The sequence below is a fragment of the Physella acuta genome, unplaced genomic scaffold, assembly GCF_028476545.2.
Source record: "Physella acuta isolate Inbredline_101_S28 unplaced genomic scaffold, ASM2847654v3 ptg000079l, whole genome shotgun sequence".
In the NCBI taxonomy this organism is placed as follows: domain Eukaryota; kingdom Metazoa; phylum Mollusca; class Gastropoda; family Physidae; genus Physella; species Physella acuta.
The window spans coordinates 2,230,751-2,251,740 of NW_026731599.1; the positions used below are offsets into that span (position 1 = coordinate 2,230,751).

Consider the following 20,990-nt stretch of genomic DNA (forward strand, 5'->3'; position numbering starts at 1 on the left):
CCCTTCCCTCGATACATATCAGACGAATTATGCCCCCTCCCTCTATACATACCTAGCAAGGGAGTGAATGAATTGCCCAGACTTCTAAAAATAGCAGCAAACAAATGCTTATTGTGAGTCAACAGTGGGAGGGACGGATTCAAGTGCTTGTTCTACTCACTACGTTATAAGCCTCGTCTCAGACAAGTGTAGTCAATTCACGTTGTTCAGCACCCACACTAGACAGTCGCAAAGCTTCACGTGGGAATATATATATATATATATATATATATATATATATATATATATATATATATATATATATATATATATATATATATATATATATATATATATATATATATATATATATACGATTTTGATCAAATACTTATATATGAAATTTCATCAACCTAGCTGTAACAGTACTCAAGTTATCGTGTTTACAGACACACACAGACAGACAGACAGACACACAAATACACACACAGACATACGGAAAAGATTGCAAAACTATGTTTTCCCGAGTCAGGGAGCTGTAAAACGTCGATATTCGCAGATATCTCGATTTTTTTTACAAGCTTTTATTTAACTCACTTCCTCGTCGGTCTGTCTGTCTAGACGGAAACGCAGGAGTGAAAATTCGGACAGTTCTGCTTGACCGATACGATTCAAAGTTAGCACGTGGGTCAAGACATGAAGACAATGCAATCTGAAACTAAATTTGACTTAATTGGATGCCTAATTAATTTTTTATGAATTAATTAAAATTTGGACCGAATTAGTAGGCATGTCTAGCCAACCACACCACACGCGTCATCACCTTCAATAGCTGCGCCATCACGTAATGGCTGCGTTCAAAAACCATTGCGCGCCTACTGAACGTGATGTTCAGTAGGCGCGCAATGGTTTTTAGTCATGTAACTCTATTGTAAATAAAACATGTAAAGTACTGAAAAAAAAATTCATAAAAAAAAATATGCATAAAAAACGTTTTAATAACAAGCTTTTATGTAATGATGCACTAAAAAATAGAAAATAAATTATAGACTACTATTTAAATAACTATAAAGAAAAGCGTGGGTCACTTTAGTATGTATTGGATACCTTTACTAATGTTAAGGAAGACACCCACGCTTTTCTTTATAGTTATTTAAATAGTAGTCTATAATTTATTTTCTACTTTTTAGTGCATCATTACATAAAAGCTTGTTATTAAAACGTTTTTTATGCATTTTTTTTATTTTACATTTTTTTTTTTTGCACGATTACAAGGCTTTCTTTATACTTTGTATATACGAGAAAGTAAAAAAAAAAAGAATGATTTTAAGGGATCATAGAAATTTAAGAAAAAAAAAACAACTATAAAACTCTGAACCGACTAATAAGAAAATAATATAACAATCAATGCGGTTGGAATTTTTTTTAAATTGTTTTTAACTTAAATAGCAATATTGAGCCTGAGTTTGATTTATTTTTTAAACTACCTCCCATAACTTATTAAACATATTAAACATATTATACATATTAAACATATTAATTGTTGAGTCTTTTTCAACCCTACTGTTATTAAAATAAATCTAGGCATATAAGCGAAAATATTATTTGACATTGATCCGTTTAATATGTTTTAGCATTTTGCGTGTATTTAATATTTTCTTCACTTTTTTTTTTTGTTGACGTATGCAAAGGAGTAAAAATTTTGCCGGCAATCAAAAATGTTTAGTCCCTGTTTAAATAATCCCTACTCCATTACTTTAAATAAGACAATTCCATGCAATCTCGGCATGTGGTGATTAATTTTTTGGTTACAAAATCTATAGCGATGACGAAGGCCCGCGTTGGAAGGACCGCTTATATTATAGTTACATGAGCCGTCCCAGCAAGGCCTTGCACTGGCCTTTCTGAAATTATTGATGTTGACTTATTTCTTTATTAAGCACTAGCGTATCCGCGCGTTGCCGCGGGAATATAAGAAAGTCCGATGAAATATATAAGAAGGGTTTTATCAATGCGTTACCAATCATATGTTCTAAGACGAGTGACCTTGTTTTCTAAAACTGAGTTATTTAAATGTAAACAATGCCTACGCTTGGATCATAAATATAGGGACACGGGTTAACATACACTACCAACACCCAGTTTTAATATCCTAACCTTGGTTAATTTTCCTGACACGCCTCATTCAATTTAGTAAGCCACCGTAACGGCCCATATTATCCATTGTCTACCGCACTGTTTAGAACAAACGTAGGTGCCATAGCGCTCACGGGAAAGCCCAAGGCTTATTGTTGCCCATTGTATCATTAGTGTATAGCCTTTATTTTAATGAACGTAGGCGCCATAGTGTTCGCAGGGGAGCCCGGGATGCTTCGGGTCGTGCAATTTACGCTGCGCCGACGGCTGCGCCTGTTGAAGTTTTAACGCTGACTTCAGTAGTACCCCTTACCCTCTATGCAGGGCGCTCTATTAACGGATGCCACATGCTAGGAACTCTGGGCGCCAAATAGTGTATTGACGAAAATCGCACCCTCGCAGGCGCCACCCATATCAAATTTTCAGTATTTTGTTCACAGAAACCTTCTCGGGAATATTCTCATCCACTCCCCAAAGTTTCATGGCACACGGATGAAAGATGTCGAATCGCATCTGACTTTTATTTTTTATATACCTTATATAGAGAAACATCGCATCCACCCTGGGCTCCGCCCTTGCAAAATTAAAAAAAAAATATTTTTTTGCAGAACCCTTCCCTGGAGTATTCTTATCGACACCCCAAAGTTTGATATCGATCGGATGAACGGTGTTAAACTGCAATCGACTTTTATTTTTGTATACCGTATAAAGACAAGAATCGAACCTTCTCGGGGCGCCGCCCTTGCGAATTAAAAAAAAAGTAAGTTTTTTTTTACAGAAACCTCACCTGGAGTGTTCTAATCAGCTCCCCAACTTTTGATGGCGATCGGGGTGAACGGTGTCAAACCGCAATCGACTTTTATTTTTAAATACCGTATATAGAGAAAAATCGCACCCAAAGTTTGATGGCGATCGTGTGAACAGTGTCACTGCAATTTACTTTTATGTATGAATGAATGGATGTGTGTCCGCAGCTTTAAGTCGTATCTCCTCCTCAACGAAGCAATATCGAGGACTAGTTCTAAAAGCAATTATGTTAAGCAAGTTACGAGGATGAACATAGGCCAAAAAAATTCCGGGTTTCTTTCATGGATTTCCCGGAAAAGCCAAAAAACCTCGAAAAATGCAGTTTTTTGCCCATATCTCAGCGACCAGACCACTTAGCGACTTGAAACATTTACCAATCGATTTCTGCCATAATTTAAAACAATATTGCCGAAGAAAGTTTTCAAAAATATCCTTTCGTTCGGTCACAAAAAATTTTTTGAATTAATTAAAATTTGGACCGAATTAGTAGGCATGTTTATCCAACCACACCACACGCGTCATCACGTTCAATAGCTGGCCATCACGTTCAATGGCTGCGTCATCACGTTCAGCAGCTAGGCGCGCAATGGTTTTTAGTCCTGTAACTCTATTGTAAATAAAACATGTAAAATACTAAAAAAAAATTTAATAAAAAAAAGTTTTAATAACTAACCAATGGTTTTACTAACCCTGCTCTTGATTTACGCTACGACAGAGCTATTTTTAGATAACATAAGGAAATTGCGCTAAAATTGTCACTAGACTTTGTAATTACCTTATTTTAAAATGTAATTATATGATAAGCAAGTACACCACATACATACAGAGAAACAGATCCATTTGAGTTTTGATGTTTCTAATATATGTTGGTTTATCTTAAATCAATCTAACGGCGGCTATGCTTCAACCCTCCCTCAACTACCTATTTAACAGAACTATCCAACACAGACCCCACACACCTAGCCCATACATCTATCCCACACAGACCCCACACACCTAGCCCATACATCTATCCCACACAGACCCCGCACACCTAGCCCATACATCTATCCCACACAGACCCCACACACCTAGCCCATACATCTATCCCACACAAACCCCACACACCTAGCCCATACATCTATCCCACAGAGACCCCACACACCTAGCCCATACATCTATCCCAAACAGACCCCACACACCTAGCCCATACATCTATCTCACACAGACCCCGCACACCTAGCCCATACATCTATCCCACACAGACCCCGCACACCTAGCCCATACATCTATCCCACACAGACCCCACACACCTAGCCCATACATCTATCTCACACATACCCCACACACCTAGCCCATACATCTATCCCACACAGACCCCACACACCTAGCCCATACATCTATCCCACACAGACCCCGCACACCTAGCCCATACATCTATCCCACACAGACCCCACACACCTAGCCCATACATCTATCTCACACAGACCCCCCCCCACACACACACACCTAGCCCATACATCTATGCCACACAGACCCTACACACCTAGCCCATACATCTATCCCACACAGACCCCACACACCTAGCCCATACATCTATCTCACACAGACCCCACACACCTAGCCCATACATCTATCCCACACAGACCCCGCACACCTAGCCCATACATCTATCCCACACATACCCCACACACCTAGCCCACACATCTATCCCCACAAAACTAAGCCATCTGTGTGACCGCACTAAGCGCGCCTCCCCACGAGAGAGAGCTCCACAAAGGCTGGGGAACTGCACTTCCGTTTGACAGAGAAAGCACGTGACTTTCAGAGGCGCACCCGGCTGTTGCTGGTCACGTGATCTTTGTTGTGGAAATGCCAGTTCGATCTTCTGACAATTCAAACCCGAATTAAGAACCACATTAATTTATAACAACCACATTAATTTATAACAACCACATTAATTTATAACAACCACATTAATTTATAACAACCACATTAATTTATAACAACCACATTAATTTATAACAACCAGATTAATTTATAACAACCAGATTAATTTATAACAACCACATTAATTTATAACAACCACATTAATTTATAACAACCACATTAATTTATAACAACCACATTAATTATTTTATAACAATCAAATTATTTTATATCGATCCCGTTATGTTTTAACAACTTTCGAACAGCAGCTCCCAAAAAAGTTGTTAAATTTTAATGTGTTCGTTAGTTAAGTTTCAAATCAACACAGTGTGAGAACTTTGTCATTTCTAAAGGAAACATTGGTTACCCTTTTTTACTTTCTCCTATACGGAGTAGGTTATAGAGAAAGTATTGTGATCGTGCACAAAACTCACATGAAATTTTGAGTTTTCACCGTTTTACTTCTCATTACTTAATCATATACGGAGTATAGGAGGCTTATTTTAATCGGGCAAAAAATATAAATGCAGATGTATCAAAATTTTGGCATTATACGCGTAATCAAGTCGGAAAAACTGGGCTTTGCCATTCTGTCCGTCCGTGTGTGTGTCTTTGTGTGTGTGTGTGTGTCTGTGTCTTTGTGTGTGTGTCTGTGTGTGTCTGTATTTGTCTGTATATACGATAACTTGAGTACCGTTACAGCTAGGTTGATAGAATTTCATATATAAGTATTATGATAAATTTGTAGTTCTATATCAACTTTTCAGCGTTCCGATAACCGGAAGTGGGACTTATTTTACTTTTAGTTTTTCAAAAGCCTATAACTTGAGTACTGTTTCAGATAGAGAAACAAAATTTCACATGTAAGTAAAAGGTCTAATTTCTGCTTTCTTTCAAATTTTGAGTAATTTCCCGCTGACTGGATTTCTTTAAAAAAAACGCACGACACATTTTGTTTGCCGTTCACTTGGCGCGCAATTCTTTTTTCTACGAGATTATATTCTATTTTTAAAAGTTTAAGTAAATAAAAATTGATTAAAAATCATGTCCCGATTTGGCATCGCCTGTAATGTTATATATTATTTAAGTACGAGCTGACCCGCGACGTAACATTCGTCGCTATCTAGTTGTTTTATTTTCTACTTATCAACAATTCATAATTTGTGAATTCGACACTACCCCCCCCCCCTCACCCCACCCCGCCCAGTGAAAGCAGCCGTTTACAGACGACAATGAAAATATCAAGCAGAACTTATTATCTCCCCTTAGTTTCAAATCGTTTAAAAACTAAATTATCTGCCTTTTATAGCCGTCACTTATTCGAACCGGCTCTATTGTAAACATTCGGGGTGAACCACAGCTCACCTGACAGAGTGACAGGTGGGGATGAGGGTGGTGGCTAAGCTGCGTGGTGTCTCGTATGGTCCCCATGAAGAGAATTATATATATAGATATTCGAGAAAGTTTAGGGGAGATCACTTCCGGTGTATTACTTTCTCGTATACGAAGTAAAGAGGAAGTATTGTAATCGTGCAAATATTGAAATCGAGATTTACACAAATCTCGACGTTTTAGACCTCTCTGAGTAGGAAAAACTTAATTTTGAAATATGGTATGTCAGTGTGTGTGTCTATGTGTGTGTCTATGTGTCTGTCAATAAAACAATAACTAGGTTGACGAAATTTGATATAAAGGTGTTGTATCACATTTGTAGTTCTGTATCAACTTTTCAGCGATTTCTGATAACCAGAGGTGGATCTTTTTCGATTTTCAAAAGTCTATAGCTTCAGTTAGATAGAAGAAATTTCACGTAAGGGTAGAAGATCTAATTTTATGTTGTTGTACAACCCCCCCCCCCAGAGGTGTAGCGACGCTTCCCGGCGCCCGGGGACAAACTTTCGATTTGCACACCCCCCCCCTCCCCCCCCCCCCCCCCCGCCCCTCGAACTTTTCATTTGCACCCTCCCTCAAACTTTCAATTTGGCGCCCCCCCTAAGGTCGGCGCCCGGGGACTTATGTCCCCCCGCCCCCCCCCCTCGCTACACCTCTGCCACCCCCCCCCCTATGGACCCCTCTGTAAAAAATATTTTACTGTCATAATACCACTGTTACTTACTTAAATATATTTCTGAATCAGTAAATATGTATAATTGTATAATTGTATATGTATGTTTAGAAACATCATCTAAAAACTGACGCTATGTTCACTTTGAGTTGGTTTCTCCCAACCCCCACCCCCCCCCCCCCCCTTATACTTCACCACCTAAAACGGGACACAACATTAATGTCACACCTAGGTATACGCTGGGTAGGATATTGACCTAAAGTGACCGGGCAGCGGTGAATGAAGTTAGGGTCGGGGTTAGGGGAAAGGAGGGGGGTTAGTGTTTTAAAGCAAATATTTTCAGTGGCAGCATTGGTACTGTCGAATTCACAAATTATGAATTACTGAAAAGTAGAAAATAAAACAACTAAATAGCGGCGTATGATACGCCGCGGGTCGGCTCGTATATATATATATATATAATTCTCTTCTGGGAGACGCTAGAAAACAAGCTGTAAGCGCGCTCCCTACCACCCCCACCCCTACATAGTCTGGTGAGCTGTGGTTCACGCTAAATGTTTACAAGCAGAGCCGGGTTTAGTGACGACTATTAGGGGCAGATAATTTAGTTTGAAACGATTTTAAACGTAGGGGGCAGGGGGGGGGGGACTAAGTGGAGTTTACTTTAACGGAGGGGGGAAGGAGGGGGGGGGGGGGGTTATCGTCCTTAATGAGCTACTTATAGTGTTTTAAAGAAATATTTTCGGTGGCAGCGTTGGTACTGTCGAATTCACAAATTATGAATTACTGAAAAGTAGAAAAAAAAAAAAACTAAATAGCGGCGTATGATATGCCGCGGGTCGGCTCGTTATTTTTAAAAATGATCTCTAAAGAACACAAAAGATCTATATATATAATTCTCTTCTGGGAGCCGTTAGAAAACAAGCTGCAAGCGCGCCTTACAGTCCCCTCTCTTCCTCTCTATCGCTACCTCCCCCACCCCCACCCCCTCAAATGATCTGGTGAGCTGTGGTCACGCTGTTTACATTTTACAATCACAGAGACGGGTTTGGTGACGGCTATTAGGGGCAGATAATTTAGTTTGAAACGATTTTAAACTTAGAGGAGGTAACTAAGAGGAGGCTGCTTTCACGTGGGGTGGGGGGGGGGGGGGAGTAGGTTTAGTGTTTTTAAGCAAATATTTTCAGTGGCAGCATTGGTACTGTCGAATTCACAAATTATAAATTACTGAAAAGTAGAAAAAAAACAATTAAATAGCAGCGTATGATACGCTGCGGGTCGGCTCGTAGTAACTAATTAAAATATGTGTGATATGAACCGTAAGATAATGTTTTAGTTACTTGTAGGCTATTATCTATATATATAATTCTCTTCTTCGAGCCGTTAGAAAACAAGCTGCAAACGCTCTCCCTACCTCCCCACCCCTACATGGTTTTAGTGAGCTGTGTTCACTCTAAATGTTTACAAGCAGAGCCAACGATTTTAAACGTAGGGGGGGGGGGAGGAGGGGGGGAGGGAAGGAAGGGGGGGGGGGTTATGGTCCTTAACGAGCTACTTATAGTGTTTTAAAGAAATATTTTCAGTGTCAGCGTTGGTACTGTCGAATTCACAAATTATGAATTATTGAAAATTAGAAACAACTAAATAGCGGCGTATGTTATGCCGCGGGCCGGCTCGTTTAAAATATTCCATTTATTAGATTTAGTTTCCATACATATTTGAAAAGCGTGATTTTATACCAACTCTGATTTTAAAAACTTACATTATGCTGTAAGATTTTAGCATTTATGATGACAATATATTTAATTCTGATTGTAGACAGCATATTTTTTGTAAAAACGACTAAAGTTATGCTTTTATACTACATAATAAAGTAATTATTGATCTGTTTTGACATTTACAATTAAATTTGTAGAAATATATATATTTATATTAAGAGAGTTATTATTTCCCTTAGTTCGTTAGTCTCAATATTCTGGGAATCATTATATCAAATTGTTTTTTACAAGGATTACAAAACAGATTGTGTTGCGTTCATTAAGTGTAATTTTTTTGTTTTGTCGGCCTACATTGTGTGTTTTTTCTTATTTCTTATACTACTTTCAATTTATTTTACATCATAGCGAAGCAATGACATACAGCTAGTATGTTTCCTGTAACCAGACGTAGTACTTTAACCTACTTCCGATTTCTCAAAAAACGTATAAGAATTTATTTTTAACTTGATTCCTCTGTCTTTCTTTTTAAAATTTTAGGCATGTTGCCTAGCTTTGCTTAGGTTTACAAAACACATTTGAGATTTGAATGATTAATTAATTGGTGTTTGGCTGTTATGTATTTTTATCCGCCTCCCAACTTATCCATAAAATAAACAAAAGGCAATATTTAAAATATTTGTGTTTTACCAACCTTTGTGCCTTTTATCAATCCATGCTAATTAAAAATTCTAACAATAATGTCCTCTTGCATGTCCGCAGATTTCGCATTCATATTTTTTTTAGTGTGAGTTGAATTTCTTTTTAAATTACCTCCCCTGGCAAAATTATAAAATTAATTCGGTTTTATTTTTTTACCCTGCTGTTATTAAAATGTATCCATTTTTTCTAGTTATCTGGGCGAAAGTGTTATTTGACATTGATCTGTTTAATATGTTTTAGCAACCTGCGTCTATTTAATATTCTATTCACGTAATGCAATAGTGTAAAACAGTGCCAGCTATACAAAAAAAATGTAGTTGCTATATAAATAAACACTTCCAATCTAATTTAATATGACACTGCGATGCAAGTAAAAAGCACGACATGTGGTGTGTTTACTTTTATGGTTCCAAAATCTATAGAGATGACTATCAGCAGCGTTATATTATAGATAGTGAAATTTCGTGCACGCACTTAAAAGTATGTAATCTAATTCACTAATATTATGCGTATTAATTTTTCAAATTTTTCTTTAAAATATTCTATAGTGTAAATGTAACATCTAAGGTTAAGTTAAATAATATAGCATCTCCTATCAATACAACACCCTAACTCTACTAATCCAAATCAAAACATTAGCTAAATTTCTAGATTACTGTTATAATACTGTTATAGTACAAATGATGACTTGTTTTAAGATTTCTAGTCTTGATAAAACCGATAGTCATTTATACCAATATACAATTATTGTTGAAAATTAAGCTTTTTTGCTAAATGCAATTTTGTACCTCTTTTCAAGCCAGTAACTTCCTTTGTAAGTTTAAACTAGATCTCTACTCTCTACAGTGAAAGTAATAAAACTACAGTCAATGGGGAACAACCATGAAATTATTTCATTCTGTAGATTATCCTCAGTTACCTCGCTTTAATATACGCACAAACATATGTAGTACATTTTTTAGTCAAAGGGGAATAAACATGAATATATCTCACTCTGAAGTTTATCACAAGCTATTTCGCTTTAATTTTAGAGTTATTTTGTGCTGAGATGTTTGTATTTGCTTCAACGCTTAGGTACAGGTTTTTCGCTTACAAAGATGTACATTTTTAAGTCAAAGGTGAACAAAAATGAATTTATTTCAATTTCATAGTTTGGCCCTAGTTATAAATACATAATACAAATATTTTTAAAAAAATGAATGCTGAGATTTTCATGCTGAGATTATTTTGGTCAAGATATTTTTATTGTTTCATCGCTTATTTTTTTATATAAATTAAAAAAATTTATTCTGGCAAAGGGGATAAAACATGAAATTATTTTTTTTCTTAGTTTACTCGAGGCTACCTCCCTTAATTATTTCGGTTATTTTTGCAATTGTGAACCTCTTTTCAAGCCAGTAACTTCCTTTGTAAGTTTAAACTAGATCTCTACTCTGTCAGCGAAAGTAAAAAACTACGGTCAATGGGGAACAACCATGAAATTATTTCATTCTGTAGATTATCCTCAGTTACTTCGCTTTAATATACGCTCACACATATGTAGTACATTTTTTAGTCAAAGGGGAATAAACATGAATATATCATATCACAAGCTATCTCGCTTTAAATACTTTAATTTTAGAGTTATTTTGTGCTGAGATGTTTGTATTTGCTTCAACGCTTAGGTACGGGTTTTACGCTTACAAAGATGTACTTTTTTTAAATCCAAGGGGAACAAAAATGAATTTAATTCATTTCATAGTTTGGCCCTAGTTACCTCGATTTAGTTGTAGATATTTTTTTATTTCATTTTTTGTAAGGAGAATAGACATTTAATACAAATATTTTTAAAAAAATGAATGCTGAGATTTTCATGCTGAGATTATTTTGGTCAAGATATTTTTATTGTTTCACCGCTTATTTTTTTATATATATTAAAAAATTTATTCTGGCAAAGGGGATAAAACATGCAATCATTTTGTTTCTTAGTTTACTCGAGGCTACCTCCCTTAATTATTTCGGTTATTTTTGCAGGGGAAAACAATTAATAAAGTAAAAACCTTTCAAAAAAATCAGTTGAAAAAATAAAAACACGGTGTTATTGTTAAACATAAGTAATTTATATTATTGTTTTTTTAGGAAAGTTATTTTAATATAAATATACGTAAATACAAATAATTTATAATTGTAAAAGCACTAAAGCAGGATAACCTCGGCTAAATAAGTAACTGAAATATTGTCATGTTTGTTCCCCTTTGACCATACTTGCTATTTTATATTTAAAAGCCGAAAACCTAACTAAATTACAATGAACGATGAAACAATAAATAAATAACATATCTTAGTCTTATTTTATACATATTTAAATAAACAAAAACAAATGTCATACAACAAAAAAATTAAATCGTAGATTTAATTAATATGTTAATTACTAATAATTATAAGTATATATAAGTATCATTCAAATGTAATAAATTTAAGTATATATAAGTATAATTCAAATGTATGCATGTGTGTATATGTATGTGTATGTGTATGTGTATGTGTATGTGTATGTGTATGTGTATGTGTATGTGTATGTGTATGTGTATGTGTATGTGTATGTGTATGTGTATGTGTATGTGTATGTGTATGTGTATGTGTATGTGTATGTGTATGTGTATGTGTATGTGTATGTGTATGTGTATGTGTATGTGTATGAGATGTGTATGAGATGTGTATGTGTATGTGTATGTGTATGTGTATGTGTATGTGTATGTGTATGTGTATGTGTATGTGTAGGTGTAGGTGTATGTGTATGTGTATGTGTAGGTGTAGGTGTATGTGTAGGTGTAGGTGTAGGTGTAGGTGTAGGTGTAGGTGTAGGTGTAGGTGTAGGTGTAGGTGTAGGTGTAGGTGTAGGTGTAGGTGTAGGTGTAGGTGTAGGTGTAGGTGTAGGTGTAGGTGTAGGTGTAGGTGTAGGTGTAGGTGTAGGTGTAGGTGTAGGTGTAGGTGTAGGTGTAGGTGTAGGTGTAGGTGTAGGTGTAGGTGTAGGTGTAGGTGTAGGTGTAGGTGTAGGTGTAGGTGTAGGTGTACGTGTAGGTGTAGGTGTAGGTGTAGGTGTAGGTGTACGTGTACGTGTACGTGTAGGTGTAGGTGTAGGTGTAGGTGTAGGTGTAGGTGTAGGTGTATGTGTAGGTGTAGGTGTAGGTGTAGGTGTAGGTGTAGGTGTAAGTGTAGGTGTAGGTGTAGGTGTAGGTGTAGGTGTAGGTGTAGGTGTAGGTGTAGGTGTAGGTGTAGGTGTAGGTGTAGGTGTAGGTGTAGGTGTAGGTGTAGGTGTACGTGTAGGTGTAGGTGTAGGTGTAGGTGTAGGTGTAGGTGTAGGTGTAGGTGTAGGTGTAGGTGTAGGTGTAGGTGTAGGTGTAGGTGTACGTGTAGGTGTAGGTGTAGGTGTAGGTGTAGGTGTAGGTGTAGGTGTAGGTGTAGGTGTAGGTGTAGGTGTAGGTGTAGGTGTAGGTGTAGGTGTAGGTGTAGGTGTAGGTGTAGGTGTAGGTGTAGGTGTACGTGTAGGTGTACGTGTAGGTGTAGGTGTAGGTGTAGGTGTACGTGTAGGTGTACGTGTAGGTGTAGGTGTAGGTGTACGTGTAGGTGTACGTGTAGGTGTACGTGTAGGTGTAGGTGTAGGTGTACGTGTAGGTGTACGTGTACGTGTACGTGTACGTGTACGTGTACGTGTACGTGTACGTGTACGTGTACGTGTAGGTGTAGGTGTACGTGTACGTGTACGTGTACGTGTACGTGTACGTGTACGTGTACGTACATATATATATATATATATATATATATATATATATATATATATATTAGAAAACTCCTTTCTTAGCCTGTAGGATACGTTTATTGGATGTCCTGCTCAAGAGGTCTGAGTACTACCCGATTCAACTGTCAAACTGCGCCAGGAGCTCGGTGGCACCTGCGTTTGTTTTAAAGAGTGCCATACACTAAGAATACGCTGTGCTTCTATATATGCTGATTTCGTGGAATTTGGCGCGACATGGTGCGATTTGGCGCTCCGTGCTGCCCCACGAGCACTATAGTTTGTACGATCGTTTTAAAGAACGCCATGCACTTGAGCAGAGTTTCTTCCAGGCATCTCTTCGCGCCCCCCCCCCCCCCAACGAATTGAAATTTATATAATTCATATAGAAAATATATACTTTTTACAGTGTCCGCCGCCCCCCCCCCCCCCCCCCCGAAAATTTCAAGTGCCCCCCCCCCCCCCCCCCCGGAAAAAAAAGTCTGGAAGAAACACTGCACTTGAGATACGGTGGACTACTATAATCGTTGGCTTAATCATACCAGACGCGTTCGGTGGTCGAGTGACCCAGAGCACCCCGGAATCTCATGAGAGCACTAAGGCCTACATTAGTTTTAAAGAGCGCCATTGGATGAATAAAGAGAGGCACCCGGCGCCCTTGATGTAGTGTAACCAGTGACTCGGAGTGCGCCCCTCGACGCCCCTAATAGAGGTTGCCGGGGCGTGTTCTACCTAACTATTACGGGCAGTGATTAACTTAAGCGTTCATACAGACTCATTATTAGAAAACTAGGTCACGCATCTAAAAATACACAATTGGTACGCAATAAGGAAATCTTTAAATATTGCGCCCCAGCATTTGGGGTGTGGTTTGGCACCCCCGCGGTCCTATGCCCGGTGCACCCTGAGCACCATGACGCCTACGCTTGTTTTAAAGAGCACTCTACAATATAGATACTGTGGGAGCCTATATTCGATGAATTTCTCAAACTTGCTAGAATTTCTTTCTACTGAGGTAGACATATTGAGGGCGTGGAATAGGGTTGGGTAGACATATTGAGGGCGTGAAATAGGGTTGGGGTGGACATATTAAGATGTGAAATATGGTTGGGATGGACATATTGAGGGCGTGGAATAGGGTTGGGTAGACATATTGAGGGCGTGAAATAGGGTTGGGGTGGACATATTAAGATGTGAAATATGGTTGGGATGGACATATTGAGGGCGTGGAATAGGGTTGGGTAGACATATTGAGGGCGTGAAATAGGGTTGGGGTGGACATATTAAGATGTGAAATATGGTTGGGATGGACATATTGAGGGCGTGGAATAGGGTTGGGTAGACATATTGAGGGCGTGAAATAGGGTTGGGGTGGACATATTAAGATGTGAAATATGGTTGGGATGGACATATTGAGGGCGTGGAATAGGGTTGGGTAGACATATTGAGGGCGTGAAATAGGGTTGGGGTGGACATATTAAGATGTGAAATAGGGTTGGGGTGGACATATTAAGATGTGAAATAGGGTTGGGATGGACATATTGAGGGCGTGAAATAGGGTTGGGGTGGACATATTGAGGGCGTGAAATAGGGTTGGGTGGACATATTGACTGTGTGGTTTCTATCAAATTTGATCCATATGGACAGACAACTAAAATTTTGACAAAACAAACGTCAAGTCAATAATTGTTGGAATTATACATTTAATTGCATGATTGTAAAACGTGTCGGAATTATACATTTAATTGAATGATTGTAAAACGTGTTGGAATTATACATTTAATTGCATGATTGTAAAACGTGTTGGAATTATACATTTAATTGCATGATTGTAAAACGTGTTGGAATTATACATTTAATTGCATGATTGTAAAACGTGTTGGAATTAAACATTTAATTGCATCTGAAGAATAAAGCCGGACTCAGATCCTGTTGTTTTCTCGTACATGTATATTCTTATATAACAGTGCTGGTTGTATATACTTATATAACGGTTATATAGCATATCAAGTGGAATCGGACTGTTTGTTACAAACCGCTTGTTTTTCGAGAAAGTAGCCTACAAACAGATGGTATTCTCTTAGTAAAGGTTTTAAGATATAATGATAGAAATTTGGAAATAGAAACACGATTCCGGTTACATATATATATATATATATATATATATATATATATATATATATATATATATATATATATATATATATATATATATATATATATATATATATATATATATATATACCAGCAGAATACCCGTGCTCTGCCAATGTGAATCTTTTTAAAATGTACCAGCTTGGGGACAGAACAAAACCAAACACAAACACAAACACAAAATAAAACGCAAACACAAATTCAAACACAGTGCAAGCGCAAATGCAATAAAAACACAATTGAAAACGCAACACGCAATCACAAACACAAACATAAAAAAACAAACGCAAAAACTAACACATAAACATCACAAACACAAATGCAAAAAAAACACAAATACAAACAGAAACAGAAACACAAACTCAAACACAATTGCAAATGGAAACGCAAATGCAAAAAAACACAAACGAAAGCGCAAACACAAACGCAAACACAGATGCAACACGCAACATGCACCATGCAAACACAAACATAAACAAAAATACGAACACAAAAGTAAACACAAACGCAAACGCTTTATCAAATGGCTTTATCAAACAAACGGCCGTGTATTCCAACAATAAAGCTGTCACGGAGGTCCGCGCAATTGACATTCACGATTTATTTTTTTTTTACTTAATTAAGTAGCAAAATTTAGCACGAGTTGAATTTCTCTTTTAATTACCTCCCCTGGCAAAATTATTAAACATTTTAATTAATTAGTTTTTCAACCTTACTATTATTAAAATGTGTCAATTTTTAATATAAGCGAAAATATCATTTGGCATTGGTCGGTTTAGTATGTGTTTAAGCAATGTGCGTGCATTTAATATTTTCTTCACGTACTTTTAATGACGTAAAATTAGTAAAAACTATGCCGGCGATCACAAAATGTAAGCCGTTACATAATTATTTCCTACCCCAATACTTAGACAATGCTAGGCAAGAAAAATCACGGCATGTGGTTCTAGATTCTATAGCTATAACGTAAAGACTGACACACTACCTGACCGCTTACATATACATACATATATATGTGGGGGGGGGCGTGTGTGCGTGTGTGTGTGTGTGTGTGTGTGTGTGTGTGTGTGTGTGTGTTTCGTTACATCAAAATAAATTAAATGTTGACACCTTCAGCAAACACATGAACCTAAAATAAAATTGTCGAAAAAAAATTCTAATAAAAAAAAATTTGAACTCAATACGAAGAAAAGTTTCTCGCAGAGGATTATGCGACGACACGACTAAGTCCGGTACGGGAAGCCGGCAATTACCTGTTGGATGCCGGCAATTACCAGCTAGCCTCAGACTGACCCCGCCCACCTGGTCTTAAGGTGGATTATATAGTCTCACCTGGTCTTAATGTGGACTATATAGTCTCACCTCGTTACTAGGTGGCTAGTCTAGCGTTTTACAGGTAGGTGCGTGTGTTCTTTTGGTGCCATGTGCGTGTGTTCTTTTTGTGCCTAGTGCGTGTGTTCTTTTTGTGCCTAGTGCGTGTGTTCTTTTGGTGCTTAGTGCGTGTGTTCTTTTGGTGCTTAGTGCGTGTGTTCTTTTTGTACCATGTGCGTGTGTTCTTTTGGTGCCATGTGCGTGTGTTCTTTTTGTGCCTAGTGCGTGTGTTCTTTTGGTGCTTAGTGCGTGTGTTCTTTTGGTGCCATGTGCGTGTGTTCTTTTGGTGCCATGTGCGTGTGTTCTTTTTGTGCCTAGTACGTGTGTTCTTTTGGTGCTTAGTGCGTATGTTCTTTTGGTGCCATGTGCGTGTGTTCTTTTTGTGCCTAGTGCGTGTGTTCTTTTGGTGCTTAGTGCGTGTGCTCTTTTTGTGCCTAGTGCGTGTGTTCTTGTTGTGCCTAGTGCGTGTGTTCTTTTTGTGCCTAGTGCGTGTGTTCTTTTTGTGCCTAGTGCGTGTGTTCTTGTTGTGCCTAGTGCGTGTGTTCTTTTTGTGCCTAGTGCGTGTGTTCTTTTTGTGCCTAGTGCGTGTGTTCTTTTTGTGCCTAGTGCGTGTGTTCTTTTTGTGCCTAGTGCGTGTGTTCTTGTTGTGCCTAGTGCGTGTGTTCTTTTTGTGCCTAGTGCGTGTGTTCTTTTTGTGCCTAGTGCGTGTGTTCTTGTTGTGCCTAGTGCGTGTGTTCTTTTTGTGCCTAGTGCGTGTGTTCTTTTTGTGCCTAGTGCGTGTGTTCTTTTTGTGCCTAGTGCGTGTGTTCTTTTTGTGCCTAGTGCGTGTGTTCTTGTTGTGCCTAGTGCGTGTGTTCTTTTTGTGCCTAGTGCGTGTGTTCTTTTTGTGCCTAGTGCGTGTGTTCTTGTTGTGCCTAGTGCGTGTGTTCTTTTTGTGCCTAGTGCGTGTGTTCTTTTTGTGCCTAGTGCGTGTGTTCTTTTTGTGCCTAGTGCGTGTGTTGTTGTTTTTTTTTTGACACGTGCGTGTGTTCTTTCGGAAATTTTGTTCTTTCATTGGTTTTTTTAATCATCCATTTATGACGTCCGTAAAAATTTTCGTATTTTTGCCTTGCTGATTAGTTTATTAAAAAAAACTGTAGCTGCGGTATTTTATCTTTATGTTACAGTCACTATACCACGATCTTCTGCAAACATTATATAATCCATTCCACAAACTGTAGTGTAAAATATAGGCAAAACCTCAAATTTTAATGACTTATGTGACTCATTGCTCCCCTTTGATAGCCAGTAAGAGACACGTAACTGTTCAACCGATCCTCCAAAGTGGACTGTGGCGGATGGGGCAGGGGGAGGGGGGGACCAAGTAGATGGCTCAAAAATTGTCGTCAAATTATTTATATATTTTTAAAAGTTATTTATAATTGTATTTTTTTTAACCATCGTAGGGGCCGAGTTCTTTTTCCCCTGCAACCAAACACACGCTGTCGACGGTAAAAATTCTTCGAAAAAAAACCAACTAAGTCCATTGCTCGAGAAGCCGCTAGATAAGTAGCGGGCTTTCATGATGTACAGTACTTTCTTTGCGGCATTGGTTAGGGGCCCGAAATCCATTGTACATTTCTCTATGTTAAATGTGTTTGTGATATTGGTAGAACTTGTATTATGTAATATATATGTTTTATATACGTTTTCTTGTTTTTGCTTTTACAAGAAATGTCAAAGTAAACTTTTAGGGCCTATACTTTGAATTATCTCCCTTGAGTAAGTTTTATATTGCTCGCACAACCTTATTAACTGGTAATTACAAAAACAATATTTACAGAGTTTTACCTGATGGAAAAGCTATGATTCTGTATGATCGAATTATAAACAACTATTGTTATTCTTTATTTGAAGCTTGCTTATTCATCTTTTGGGGGCAGTTATACTATTATCCAGTGTTTTTATATGTTTTAACTAAATTTATTAGAGGTATTTAAGTATATGTTCGTTTAGTTAAGTTTAGTACATCTGTACTGGCTGATCATCTTGAATCTTAGTCAAGTTCTTGAAGTTGTGTGAGAATGTGTTTATTTTGACTGTACATTTATTCAGGTAAACAATTCGCCTACTTTACTAGACTGACCTTAAAACCGAAGTGAATAGGCCTCCCTAGAAAGAAAAGAGCACCTCGCAATTCTTTTTAGTGCGTTTATAAAAGCTTGTAATTATAAAACGTTTTTATGTATTTATTATTTTTATACTTTTTAGTATTAACGAGTTATACGCATGTTAAGACAATATAGTGTAGCGACAAATATATGATACACAATTTGAAAAACAGTTTTGCTTTAATAATTTGATTAGTTTTACTATACGTGTCACATTTACTAATGTTTTAGTTACAATAAAAAAATTGCCACAATTAGCTGAACACATATCATAGAACACAAATCTTTAACACTTCTTTAACCGAAGAAATTAATACTGTTCAGTTTGTGGTCAAGTTTATAGCTAACGTTTCAGTAAAGTATTATGGGATGGCGTAGTCTAGTGGTAAAGAACTAGACTGTTGACCCGACTTAAAACCATTGCGCGCCTATTGAACGTCAGGACGCGCTTTTGTCGTAGAGCCCCCCCCCCCCCCCCCCCTCGCTCCACGCCCAAGACGGCCGTGATGATGCGTGTGGATAGAACTGCCTACTAATTAGGTCCAAATTTTAATTAACGAATAAAAAATTAATTAGGCGACCAATTAAGTCAAATTTAATGTCACGATGCATTGTTTTCATGTCTTGACCCACGTACCAATTACGAACCGTATCGGTCAGTTAGAAGTGCCTGCAATTTCGCACGGGCGTTACGATATAGACAGACAGACTGACGACAGACTGACGAGGAAGTGAGTTAAATAAAAGCTTGTAATAAAAAGCGCCTCGCACATGTTTGGCGCTGAGCTAGGCGCCGATACGTTAGCCAAGAAGTAGGATATAGATCTACATGCCATGAGTTAGTAAAAATGTTTTGGGTACCAAACAAGATAGTTTGTAAGTCGTAGTTTCAGTAATTGGTTTTTGCTTTTTACTTTCTCGTATACGAAGTATAGAGAAAGTATTGTAATCGTGAAAAACAAACATTGTTTTGCAATCTTGTCCGTATGTCTGTGTGTGTGTATGTCTACAGTTAGACCTGTCAAGTCTACGGTTAGACCTGTCTTGTCTACAGCCAGACCTGTCTTGTTATTTCCACCATTTGTCTTGCAGGTTGTTGACAAGATGCTACAATTTTCGTCTCCTGGTTGTTTGAATTGCTGCTTCATATGGGCCTTTATGATTTCTCACGTGGCATCAAATGCTCCTAGAAACGGAATGACGTCACCACATGCTTCTACAAAGGAACTGACGTCATCTAATGCTCCTAGGGACGAGCTAATTGCGGCTGGGAGCGGCCTAAAGTTCCAGACGGCTGACCTTGAGCTGCCAGACTGGCACAAATCTCGAGGTCAGACGGCCAGACAAAAGGTCATGTGTCCGAGTCTCGTCCAGAGGTCAGCGCGCGCTTTTCTGGGTCGTCTGGTCAAGTCTGGCCTGACCGTGCCTGGTGCCGCTAGTGTCAAACGTCCCCGGGTAAAGAGAAGTCCCCGGGGTCTCGTGGTGCAGCTTTTCTTTAGCAACTCCAGCAAGTTACAGCAAGTCGCCGCCAACTGGGACATGACTTCTGCGCATGCTCAAGGCCGACTGCCCTATGTAGACGCCATTGTTAGCAGCTATAAAGATTCAGCTGATGATCTCCTTCAATCAGAAACACCTCCAGAAACAGTTCCAGAAATAGTTGGAGAAACTTCAGGTGCTAATGAGACTGACTTGCCGCCGGATGTCTTGACTGAATGGAAAGACTTCCATCCGGAAGTCAGCATGCCATTAAGCAAACGGATGCTGCCTCTGGGGGAGGGGATTGTTGGCACCCTAATATCACCACCCTCGCGCAAATGTCAGATGAACACCTACAGGGTCAAGGTCAGCCTAGCGGGGTGTGTCACGACAATGGTGGTGGCCACCGTGTGTTCGGGTCAGTGCCACTCAAGGTCAGTCCCCCACTGGACCATGACCAGCACGCGCATGCTGCGTCACTGCACCTGCTGCTCACCCGAGAGACTCGTCACGGTGCCCTACGAGCTCTCGTGCCCGGGCAGGGTCAGGAAACGTCTGGTGGTCAGCTTGACCCAGCCGCTCTACTGCAGCTGCAGACCATGTGACCAGACGGATCAGTAGAAAGGTCATGTGACCAGACAAAGGTCATGTGACCAGACAGAGGTCATGTGACCAGACGAACCAGTAGAAAGGTCATGTGACCAGACGGACCAGTAGACAGGTCATGTGACCAGACCAAGGTCATGTGA

At 38.6% G+C, this 20,990-nt stretch overlaps 1 protein-coding gene across 1 annotated transcript; it reads left to right on the forward strand.

Moving 5' to 3' along the window:
- The first annotated feature begins 16,538 nt into the window (after nucleotides 1-16,538).
- LOC131956884 (uncharacterized) lies at nucleotides 16,539-20,990 on the forward strand. Its single transcript, XM_059321507.1, has 2 exons — nucleotides 16,539-16,637; nucleotides 19,855-20,990. The coding sequence occupies exon 2, from the start codon at nucleotides 19,867-19,869 to the stop codon at nucleotides 20,860-20,862; it is 996 nt and encodes a 331-aa protein (XP_059177490.1). The 5' UTR covers nucleotides 16,539-16,637; nucleotides 19,855-19,866; the 3' UTR covers nucleotides 20,863-20,990.